We start from the raw sequence: 12,631 nt of genomic DNA on the forward strand, positions 1-12,631 counted from the left end.
AAATACATTTTTTAATGTTTAGTTTTTGATTATTAGTTTTCCGCATATCGATCGATCGATAAATAAAGAGGGTCTATCACAACACTATTACAGTTTTTCTGTTACATAAATAGATTCCTGTCATTTGATTGGATAATTGTGGGTCACTAGCTCCGCATAGCGTGGTGAATTCCGATTTTTTATTTACCGGATTAATGTATTTATAACATCACACTCATAAACATTCATTATTTGTATATTAAATACAGTACGTGTGTACATAGAATTTCATATGTGGCATGGTTATGCAAACATGATATCAAATACATGTTTTAAAACTATATGGAAAAAACCTTTCTCATTATTCATAAGTTTTTTTGTTGTTTAATCCAAAATTCAGATTCAAGATATCATGGCAAATGAGGTAGTTTTTTTAATATAATATTTTATTTTTCTTATGTTTTCTTTTTTTTTTCTTACTTTCTGACAATCCTTACATTTAAACTGTTTTAATTATCGAACATTTACTCTTACATATGTAATTCTTTAATTCAAGCTCTATAAACAAACTTATTGACAAAAATTATTCTTGCAAACTACTTACTGAAGTTAGAATTGATGATCATTTCCATTACCTTAAGCTCTGTCCACACTATCAAAGTTATATGGAGTTATATATGGACATGATGATGTCATATCACTACCATATTTGGGTGTATCATTACCATATTTGGGTACATCACACTAGTTTGATAGTGTAGACAGAGCTTCAGGCTTCTAGATGAATTCTCTTGATTTAAATTCCATTCACCATCAAACTCAATGTCATTTTTCCCAACTCATTAACAATGGTAGTAATGCGAATGAACTTTTCAAGATGAGTCTATCCTACACAATTAAACCATTTTATTGTTTTTTTATTGCTATTTTCAACTTTTTAAGGATTGCTAAACTAAGCATGCATCTTGTAAGAAAGACCACCTTAAAGGTCATTTAAGGTCACACTTTGCATTAATGTAAATTCTCTTTCTGCTGACTTTCGATCATACAAATGATACAACATAATTTGTTACACTTTCTAAAATCCTATATCTACTTTAGAACTTATATTGATAAACATACTGAAAATATTTCATGTTAATCTCACATACATATAACTGTCTACTTCAGAGTAGATTTTTTTCTTTTATCTCTTTTGATTCTTATTTTTAAGATAGCAATAGTAGTATTAAATATGAAGGTATAATAAATTTGTGTTTAAATATCTTCTGTAAACAGGTTGATGCCAGTGTTCTTCAGCAGGTAAAAGGGGAACAAAATCGTTTTTGACAAAAACAACCTCCATTTGTTTATGACTTTTTTTTTCATTTTATTGCATGGTCAACTGGGAGTTAGTGGGCATGAAGGTGACAACAATGACATAGATTTTATATTATTACATTTTTTTATATTGAATGAATCTTATATATTTAAATTTGTATTTATAATTCTTTGATGCATGTATAACTGGAACTTAATTCTGATGTTTAAGAAATATAAAGACAGTTTTTATTGAATTATGTAATACATCATAAACGTACCACATAACTATTTTGTTTTGATTTATATTTATCATTTTTATTTTCATTTGTAATAATAATATTTTTTGTTTTTTTGTAGCATGTTTTATTATAATAATTTCACTTTTAATTTCATATTTGTTAAGACAGCATTCTCCCAACCAAAACAAACATTTAATGTTATTATTCGTGGCAGTCAAAGCAGTAAATGTAAACTCTCCTAAATTTTAATGTATCATTGTAAATCTTGGAAGTATAAGAATTCCCTTTCTTCCTAATTAAGCAGTACTTGCACATACAGTAGGTGAGCCACAGAGAGTTCCCTCACTGTAAAGAGCCCTGTCCAACAGCATGTGACCAGGGAGTTGTCTATATTACCATCACCCTGATATTACGATGCTGCTTGTGTCATATCCTGGGAAGAACATTGTAAAGTTCTAATTCTTTATACTGTTACATTACTTTTCTTTATTTTGAATTCTTTCATAATCTGCATTCAGCCTATTTTGCTGACTTTTTCATATTTTCTAGGATTCTTTATATTCTGATTGAGTATGCATTACACTATTTATTTTCTATGAATTGTACAGATTCTTGTAGATGATACATCATTTATCTAAAAAGTCATTTTTCTGAACATATGGTCAACAATTTAAAATTGAAAAATTACCTTGAAATAAGTCATTTTGTGATGGGTTAGTATCAAAGAACACCATAGATATACAGTTTGTTTAATTTTGCAGACTGACAAAGTGCAGAGTCGTGATTTTGAAGGATGTCTTGCAAACATCTGGTTTGATGGTGAGGAGCTTGACCTCTGGCGACCAGAAAGCTTAGCTGGGTCAACCTCTTGTTGTCCTCGTCCTGACGTGCCAGACTTGGGAGCAGTAACCCTTATAGATGGGCTCAGCTTCACTGGGTTTGGCTATTTCCAGGTGAGTCATCTAGTCAGCTTCTAGATAATGTTTGTTCAACTCTTAAGAATTATGCTTTATGTTTTTTACATAATCACAATGAAAATGCAATTGTTCAATAGAAAATATGATGTCAGAAGTTTAATGTCATAAAGCTAATAATTTCTCTGACAACCTGCTTTTTCTCAGCTGGAAGGCAGAGATTAACAAATATTAATTTACATCTCTCAGTTCAAGCCAAATTAGGAACATCAATAAATTATATGTGAATAATGTAGAAATAAAAAAAATAAAATATTTATATTTTTAAAATAATATAATAGTTGCTGAACACACAAGAAGAATTCAACGTCTTCCAACAAGCACGAATGTCGATAGAATTCAGGACGTCTATCAGTGATGGTGTTGTGTTTCTCGTAACTCGCCAAGATCTCATCTCGTACATAGGCATCTTCATGGAAGCAAATAAGATTGTGTTTGAGATGAACACAGCTGGAAATACCAAGTACAAACTAACAAGTAATAGGGATTATAATAATGCGGAATGGGTTCAGGTAAGAATTCCTAGTGTTGAGTGTGTTGGGTAATTTGAAAGCGGTTTGATTGATTTTAAAGTGTGTTAATACATGTGAAAGAGTTTTTGAGAGATTGGAAAATATGTTGAGTGATTTTAACATGTGTTGAGTGAATTGATGGTATTGAGTGATTTTAAAATGTTTTGAGAGATTTGAAAGCATGTTGAGTGATTTTAACATGTGTTGAGTGAATTGATGGTATTGAGTGATTTTAAAATGTTTTGAGAGATTTGAAAATATATTGAGTGATTTTAAAACGTATTGAGTGAATTGATGGTATTGAGTGATTTTAAAACGTGTTGAGTGAATTGATGGTATTGAGTGATTTTAAAATGTTTTGAGAGATTTGAAAGCATGTTGAGTGATTTTAACACGTGTTGAGTGATTTGATGGTATGTTGAGTGAATTTAAAACATGTTGAGTGATTTTGAGACATATAGTCATTTCATGTCTTATTTCTGGTGCGAACATTAAAAATCTTTGATATTCTTTATATATATTCCAGTACATTTACATGTATTTTGTACATTATATGTTTAGGTTATCGCAGCTTATAATGCCAGCTACTACTCAATGCAAATTCGAGCTGCAAACGTAACTCAAACGCTGCTCTTCTATCAAGAGTCTCGGACGTATGCCCCGTTATCTTTTCCAAATCTACGCTATTCTTCATCCAAGATAATGATTGGTTCTCCTGATCCCGCCCTGAGTTCCTCCACTGTGTAAGAAACTATTTACTTTATGAAACTATTAATAACAACAACAAGTGATTTTATTTGTATCTCAAAATCTAATAGAAAGACGTTTTGTCTAACGTAATTTGTTTATAATATTGTTTGTGGTGCCCCATCAGGGCCGTATCCACCAGTACAGTTGGTAAGGTTTCAACCTGACCACTTTTTCACAGAGGCCTTTGACAACACAATGGCTTGAATTGAACAGAGATTGTTCCCTTTTCTTGCGAAAACCGCACCGCTTTATTTCTTGTGGCTTCATCACTGCTGATGGTGTTCCAATCTCAGAATTGCTAGTTTATTAAATTGTAATTTGTTTTGTTTAAATATATTTTTGGTAATACTAGTATAGAGATAAGTACTATAATAACTATAATAAAATACTATAATGTGGAATAGTCCTCAACTTTCTAATAATAATAACTAAATATTAATATAAGATTGCTATTATTTTTAACTGGGTAAACTTCTGTATTTCTTTCATTATTATGTATTTTTTAAAATCATTAGACGTGGTCCAACTAACTTAAGATTTGCTGGTTGCATGCGAAACCTTCAGTTGTCCGATGCTGGCTCATTGGTTCTTGTTCCTCGTCCGATGAATAATGAAACAGTTGCAGACTCGGAGGATGTATCGTTAGATGGTTGCTTAGAACAAGTATGCTTTGAATTCCATTTATTTATGTATTGTGTTGATTTTATATGCTTACTTTAAAGTAAGTACTGTATAAAGAAAGTAAATATACTAAATTTGTATATATTTTTATTGAAACATTTTTTTACAAGAATGATTATTTTAATTGTTTAAAAAAACTGATTTGAACTCAACAGGCTTAGACTTGTATTCTATCAGCTTAGATTTGTATCCCATAGGCTTAGACTTTTACCCTAGATGCTTAGACAGTACCTCACCGGCTTTGACTTGTACCCCACCGGCTTAGATTTTTTTCCCACTGGCTTAGATTTGTATCCCATAGACTTATAGACTTTTACCCTAGATGCGTAGACTTGTACTCTACAGGCTTTGATTTGTACCCCACCGGCTTAGATTTGTATCCCATAGACTTAGACTTTTACCTCACCCTCTGATGTAGATGAGTCATTTTCATTATTTTTTCTTCATTATAATAATATAACTTTATAATTCTATAAGTTAAACAAAATAATATAATTTTGAGGTTAAAATTGTAAAATGGTTTGGTGTACTCAAACCAAATGAGTACTCAGATTTTGAAATAGAAAAGAAGACCTTTTAATTTTGTTTTAACATTTTTTAGGTTGTTCCGGGTATAGGGTTTGGTGGTGATTTTGCATATGCTCAGCTTAATTTTCCAGCTGAATTAGCACGGGTACAGCGTATTCAACTACAATTCAAATCCAGAGAGGCAAATGCAATTTTAGCATACAGCTGGGATGCTGAGAGCTTTGTAAGTATCATTTACACATTAATGTATCATTTGCACCCAATATGATAGGGGTAAAAGGGACATTCTTTTTCTTCTCACAAACCAACTTTGTAAAATAAACTTATGGAGAACTTATGGTCTCATATAAGAAAAAGGGCACCCTTATACAACATTTGCTATTTAATTATATTTAAACAGTATAACAATGTGTATAAGTATACAATAATGAAAATTTTTGAAATTGTTTTAATAAATTATAAATTACTGACAATGCTGTTGGTATAAATCTTTTAAATTAGCAGTCTTTTTTTTTTCAGAATAAGTTAATCTACATAGCACTTTATCATGGGAACATCTTTGTTCAGTATAACATTGGTGAGGGACTGAGTGACCCATTACAGACCACTGGTTTAAGACTAAATACTGGACAATGGCAAACAGTTATGGTTGAGTTTACAGGTTTATCGTAAGTTTTACTCTGAAATGTCGTCTTACAAGAATATTAAGAACTTTACGAAACAAGACGGTTAAGGGAGGACGACGAATATCCTGTGTTCGCTAGAGCGTAAAATCATATACAGTCAACATAGCCGTTTTATTAGTTACGCACACTTGCACGAAGACGACGACCGGCAGTTCTCTCTCTTATCCCTTCCCTGTCTGGTGGCGCGGAGCCCTTCTGAATCGCTTGGCTCTGGTTATACAGCATAAGCCTTTCTAGCTAGGGGCCTCGCATTCAAACAGCCATTTTAACACAATAAAATGTTATTTCATTAAACAATTAAATTATAAGTTCAAATATTATTTAGAGTTTTGAAAATTCCACGTTTAAGTGTAATTTGAACTGTATATTTAAGGTTATATATACATTATTTCTAGTCCTCCGTAAACAGGAAAATGGCAACTTTATCATCCTTAAAAAGTTAAGACAAATTTCATGCTAAGCTCCGCCCACTGTTAAAGCTCATGCATAAATTATTCATGAGCACCGTCCTGTGGCTTCCTGTCGTGTTTCGTAAAGTCCCTATTCTGTTTGATTTTGTAAACAATAATACACTTACAAGTTTTGAAAATTCAATTTTAACATATTAACCTTACTGTATTCATACACATTTCATTCATTAGTGTGATTGGCAAATTACTCACATGTGGTTGTTGCGTATCAAAATAATTAATGTTTGAACATTTATCTTGTTTACAGGGCAACACTTCGCATTAATGATATGCCGATCATTTTAAGCAACAGACAATTAAGTACCGATGGTATACTAATTACTGGTTCCAATAGTTACCTTTATGTTGGTGGTGTACCAAGTACTATACCAACATTGTTTGGTGGGGAGTTTCCGGTTCGTGAATCTTTAGATGGTGACATCAAAGACTTTGTAATAAATGAATTGTAAGTGTAACTTTTATAGGTAATAGTGCAGCTTTTGATAGATAACACATTCAATCATACCATCAATAGGAAGATTTCAATTTGTAGCAACCGACGACTTAACCTAGGTCAGGTCAATCTATGTGACGTTGGTCATCTCTATCTAGAAAGCATCAAAACTGTGTTGAGGTGGGGAGCAAATTCATTGTTTTGCTGTTTTTTAAAATACATCTTTGTCTTACAGAATTCCAAATTTCAATGATGATCAAGTATTAATAGAACAGGATGGTGTGACACTTAGTGGAGTTTCTCCACCGGTTACTGAACTTCCACCCCTGCCATACGTCACTGAAGCTCCTCCGACAAGTGTTACACTTATGCCAACATGTTCAGCACTTCCAGATGTTTTCTATGACCCTACCACTTTAAGGTTTGGTCTGCAGAGCAATAGCTACGCAACTTTTCCTTTGAGTGAAGATGCCAGGCAGCATTTCTTATCAAGGTAGAAATTTGTATATCTTTATGTTTTTGATAAATCACAAAATGCTTGCCCAATTTTGTAGATAAACTAACTTGTGAGTAACGAGTAACTTATACATAAAATTATATTATTACAGATTTTTGATAACAATTTATTTTCGTGCTGTATCGCCAAATGGAATACTGTTCTATGCTGCAGATAGCGCCCTTACACCTCAACAATGGATTGCACTTGTAATGCAAGATGGATATGTGGAGTTTAATATGATAAGTGATACTAGATCTGTCAATGGACTCGGAATTCGTACTAAACAAAAATATGATACTGGTGAATGGATTGAAGTAAGGAATCTCTTACTAATTTTTTTTTTTATACATATAATATAGTGCTATGCCTTTCAATGCAACCAGGAAAAATTATGCAAAAGCCTCAATTTGGTTTTCTTTATTTCAACTTTATTTAAAAAGGGAAACCCTTCCAATTTGAAATTTAAAAACATTGACCTTTACTGTATTAGAATATAAAATATGCTATAAAAATGTAAATTATAATATAGATACTATAAAATGTAAATTGTTATTTGGATTTAAATGTTTCATATCTGGAACATTCTTTTAAGATATTTGGCAAATTCTTATAAAGTTTAGGAGCCAAATAACTAAAGGGATTTCTGAAGCATTCAAGCTTCACTCTTGGCATGGTACATGGAGGCTCCCATTAGAAACACTCCGAATTTTGTGAATTATGTACAGCGGAGAGTCGCACTGCCAAATAATCTGGGGCAACGGAATGTAGCACCTTGAATCTGAGGCAACCCACCTGATATGGTATCAGGTAACTGGTTCCCCATAAAAGAACACCATAGACAAACTATGATTAGCAATAAATATATACGAGTTAAAAGGGTTAGTTTAAAGCTTTTTTAAAAATAAGCAATTGAAGAAAGCAATTGGCTGATAGAGGTGGGTAAATATTTCTTGGAGATTTCTTTGGAAGAGAGGCCCAAGAAGGAGGCCTGTTTTGTGGCTTCAACCAAGTTGAAACCGGTTTAACTTTGATGATTTGTCTGAAACGCAATCAGAGTGTATTCTTTATTTGGCCAGGGCATCCCACGCATTAGTCTGATACAATTACATAGAATCTGGTTTTAATGAACAGAAGGAAACTCTTTATTTTATAACTCCATTTTTTTTCAGGTCTCAGTACTAAGAATAAATGAGTTTGTCGCAATTCTTGTAACTGAAACCAGAGACTATACAAACAATGATCAGCCGTCGAATGGTATAAATTCATTGATTAACATTGCTACAAACTTCCATCTTGGAGGAATTAGTTCTGCCATTCTACCAAGTACATTCCCTCTTACAGTAAGTATATATGAACAATTACTTTGTATTGCAACAAATTGCATGAAGCCAAATATGCAATTTTTACCATTTATAGCCTAGTCTAATTCCAGACTCGAGTATAATCCCACTCTCTAATTTGGGCTACATTTTGATTCTAGAATTTGGTAAATTCTATTGTTTATGCAATCTGAGTATAATTCCATTCCTAATTTTCCTCAAATGTCATACTTATGCCCCATGATACTACAACAGAATCTGGGGCTCTCAAAATTTTAATGCAAAACATAGGACATTGAATTTCCCTTCATTTCACCATTTTTAGGCCCCTTTATTTCAAAATCCTGGATCCGCCACTGTACAGTAGGTTATATACGGTATTTGATTTCTCTTAACTATCACTCATTAACACTCAACTTTAGGAACCTTTTTAAATTGTTTATACAGTATACTCATAATAATTAGAGCAACCAATTCACACATTTAACTTTTTAAAATGTTTCTTTTTATTTTTAGTTTACAACTGGCTTTGACGGCTGCATAAGTCATATAATAGTAGATTCTGATGAAGTCCCTAATGCAGTTATCTTGGATTTTGAGTAAGTTATGTATCCTAATAAACAAATTGTATGAACTAATGCACTAATGACATGAGAAAGCTTTTGATTTGGTAGCTCAACTCAACAGCAATGAAGCAAACAGCCAATCTGTGTGTGTGAGTTTCCTGTTGATCAGAAAGTTGCTGAAAATGTTTTGCATTCAGATCATCTCACACTATCGTCCATGAATATCTAAACAAATTAATGAACAGGATGGAAATTAAAATACTGGAAGGTCTTCTCTTCAGTATGATCATAACTGGGTCCTCTGGGAGACCATTCTTTGACTGAAGAGGTTGCCCAGTATAAATAAAATATTTCAATTCAATAACTGTTTACCATTTGATTTCTTATAATGTGCCATGCATTACTTCTCCCATTTCAACGATTGAAGATACTTTTGCACAGTCAGCCCACAGAGTGTGCCGTCTATAACTTCTCTGCTCTGGTTGGCAATATCAGTACCATTTTTTACTAGGTCTAGTGGCTAATTGAGTGAAATCAAATTGTTTACTCTCGAACAATAATGTTTTGTATGCGTTGAATGCGAGGAATTTTTTTCCCTGTTGAATAGAACAATTAATCTTTTAACTCAAACATATATGATCACCATTCAACTCATAAACATTAATTAATTGTATAATATTTTATGTATGTTAAATATTTTTGTGTTGTTTAACAGGAATCCGTCTCTATTCTTTGCCAATGGCGTTGTCCCTTGTTCACGCAATGATATTATGCCAGGGGCTTTCTTCAATGGCACAGGTTACTTGCAACTAGGTAAGAACAACAATTACATTAAGGACCTGTTTCTATTAATAAATCCCAAAAGAACTGTTTTCTTCAAAATTGCAGCTTAAAAAGCCTTCTTAAACCAATTTTAATGATCAGACCAGAATCAATTTAGGGTTTTTAAAGCAGTATTTAAAATCTGTTCTTTTATGTGGACCCATTTCTGTTGGCAAGGAAATATTGTTCTTTAAAATCATGTATTTAAATCGATTTTCCCTTGCACAATAGAAACAGACCATTGGACAAAAATGTGTGTGTGTGAGAGTGTGGATGTTCAAAATTATTTTACTTATAGTTATTTTTTGATACCCATATATCACACTATACACTATCTAATTTTCTTGTATTCAAATGAAAAGAAATTGTATATAAATATGGTTCAATCTTTTTTATTTCTAGAAAACAACTTCAGAGTTGGAAACTCACTTAGTCTTAATATGACTATCAGGACAACTGTAAGAGAATCCATTTTATTTGCTGTGTCCTCTGGTCTTGAGAATTTTGTGGCTATGGACATCTTCGAAGGAAGAGTAAGTGAATCTGTTTTCTAAGATAGTCCAGAATATTGGTAACAATATCTAGTAATACGTACTATGTACTTAATGGTATAGTGTTCAGGTTTATTAAAATAAGCACATTTTTGTGAATAAATCTGTTGCTCTGTCTTTTGCTCTACTTGTTAATTAATGGTTGAATATTTAAACTTTAGTTAATAATGTAAATGCATTGGGATGTATGGCACACAGCTGTGTGAAACATACAACTTTCATTACCTCTAAGGGTGCTTTTATGTCGGCACTTGTCTATGACAGGGGCTGTTATAAACTAGTATTGTGGGGTAAACACGTAATTCTATAATATATATATAAACATCACAGGCACAGCATAAGTTCTAAACCACCCGGTAATATAAGAAAAAGTCGCCCCTACCGAGATTCGAACCTGGAACCTTCTGCTTGATATGCAGATGTCCTAACCATTAGACCACTGGGGCTTTCATGGTATTGTTCAAACTCGATTGGATAATGAAACAGGCTATATATCTTTCTTCTGTGAATTTAAAATTGAGTATTTTTAGCTTTGAAATCTAGGTTAATTTACCTTTATCTGTCTTTTAGGTACGTGCTGTAATAAGTCATGGTAATCAGTCTCCATACATTGTGCGTTCAACTGCGTTCACAAGTGACTACGAAATATGTGATAACTTACCACATACAATCTTCCTGTCATTCACACAACTGGGTCTTCAACTTTACATTGATAAATATCCCCCAGATGTGACTTATTTTACAGCAGGTGTTCCTACCATTAACACCAACAGCCCGATATACTTTGCTGGAATTCCAGGTACTTATTGCAATGCTTATTTAATTATCATAATTTATTATATTTATCATAGTTTTCAGCTATATATAGAGTACATGGTTGTTTTCAACAGCCTGTGTTCATCTAAGTTGTTTTTTAAAGAAATAAATAAAGGTTGACAGTGGCGAATCCAGGATTTTGAAATAGGGGTGGGTGGGGGTGGCGGGTTGGTTGGCCCAGGGCCTAAAAATGGTGAAATGAAGGGCTGAGCTTAATTTGGTGTTCTATCTTTTGCATTACAATTAGCGAAATTTAGGGTTGGATCCGCCCCTGGTGAAAAATAAAACTATTTTAATTTCTATTTTTGATATTTTCAAAAACAAATCTTGCTGCAACGTTAAACTTAAAGTGTAGCCCAACTGGGTCGTTACGTAGCTGGGTTGCAACTCACATACTGTACCATCTATGCCCCCGAGTGTTTTTGCAATCGATTAAAATCTTAAAGTAAAAGAGGCAATGACACAAACCATATAAAGCTCTGTCTACACTATCAAACTTTATGTGACAACAAAATGTAATGTGCCTATATATGGACATGATGATGTCATAAAACTACCATATTTGGGTATGTCACACTTTTGTTGTCAAACTAGTTTGATAGTGTAGATAGTAGTAGAGCTTAAGATATTTTCCCTGGCCTTATACAGTATACAATGTCAGAAGGTGAAGTGGGACACCCCATATTAAGGGGAAACTTTATTAGTACTACTGTAATAATATTTGTACTTCTATTTCAGATACTGGTTCAGTAAGGCTAGTGAGTGGTATCATCACCAACACATTTACCGGTTGTATACAGTCTATTTTACTGAATAATGTACAACGCAATCCACGAGAAAATGTCAACAGTGTTGGTATGGCAACAGGATGCCCATTTCCTCTTACTTAACATTTTCTGAAATTTTGTTTAAAGCTTGGTTGCAACACAATGACGCAAGTGAGTTGACTAATCACAGTTTGGATGATCCATTGCGCCATGATTGATCAAATTACTTACATATTTGCGTTGCGTCCTTACATGGGAACAAAGCATTATCTTTTTTTTATATTATTATTTTAATTGTTTTTATAAATAACATTTTGGATTTAGAAAACAAATTTAATTTCATTTTTAAATGTATAAAATTGTTGTTATGCAAATGGTACTTACTTTTTAATCTATTTTTAGGTACAAATTTGGTTTTAAAATAATTATGTCAAATCATGTAGCATCTAGGTTGCAATTAATTCCGCTACGGAACTGGAAATCCATGGCTAAAGAACAACTAAAATTATTTTTAAATATTAAAATAAAATTGAAACTTGAAAATAATTGTCTTGTTCATAATGTCTTTTTTTAAATTTGTGATAGCATTTGTTGCAATACAGCCACACATATGTGCTGCAAGAGGGGTGTTGAAGAGTCATACTGTAGGCTTAAAATTGTTATCATATGTAGCATAGACTAATGTCACTAATATATAACAATGTTGTTGTACCATCATCACAACCTTCAAAATCATT

At 32.6% G+C, this 12,631-nt stretch overlaps 1 protein-coding gene across 1 annotated transcript in view; it reads left to right on the forward strand.

Annotated features, from left to right (window-relative positions):
- The window catches only part of LOC144844421 (laminin subunit alpha-1-like), a 40,961-nt gene extending 28,544 nt beyond the window's left edge, over nucleotides 1-12,417 (forward strand). Inside the window, exons 34-50 of the mRNA XM_078701321.1 lie at nucleotides 380-403; nucleotides 1,258-1,281; nucleotides 2,282-2,473; nucleotides 2,776-3,006; nucleotides 3,568-3,749; nucleotides 4,272-4,419; nucleotides 5,039-5,188; nucleotides 5,485-5,633; nucleotides 6,369-6,566; nucleotides 6,790-7,047; nucleotides 7,163-7,367; nucleotides 8,223-8,393; nucleotides 8,889-8,971; nucleotides 9,654-9,751; nucleotides 10,163-10,293; nucleotides 10,882-11,110; nucleotides 11,866-12,417. Coding sequence (XP_078557447.1) covers nucleotides 380-403; nucleotides 1,258-1,281; nucleotides 2,282-2,473; nucleotides 2,776-3,006; nucleotides 3,568-3,749; nucleotides 4,272-4,419; nucleotides 5,039-5,188; nucleotides 5,485-5,633; nucleotides 6,369-6,566; nucleotides 6,790-7,047; nucleotides 7,163-7,367; nucleotides 8,223-8,393; nucleotides 8,889-8,971; nucleotides 9,654-9,751; nucleotides 10,163-10,293; nucleotides 10,882-11,110; nucleotides 11,866-12,017 — 2,625 coding nt within the window. The 3' untranslated portion in view covers nucleotides 12,018-12,417. The remainder of the gene's footprint in view (nucleotides 1-379; nucleotides 404-1,257; nucleotides 1,282-2,281; nucleotides 2,474-2,775; nucleotides 3,007-3,567; nucleotides 3,750-4,271; nucleotides 4,420-5,038; nucleotides 5,189-5,484; nucleotides 5,634-6,368; nucleotides 6,567-6,789; nucleotides 7,048-7,162; nucleotides 7,368-8,222; nucleotides 8,394-8,888; nucleotides 8,972-9,653; nucleotides 9,752-10,162; nucleotides 10,294-10,881; nucleotides 11,111-11,865) is intronic.
- The last annotated feature ends 214 nt before the right edge of the window (nucleotides 12,418-12,631 follow it).

Source organism: Antedon bifida, chromosome 6 (assembly GCF_963402885.1).
Source record: "Antedon bifida chromosome 6, ecAntBifi1.1, whole genome shotgun sequence".
Lineage (NCBI taxonomy): Eukaryota > Metazoa > Echinodermata > Crinoidea > Comatulida > Antedonidae > Antedon > Antedon bifida.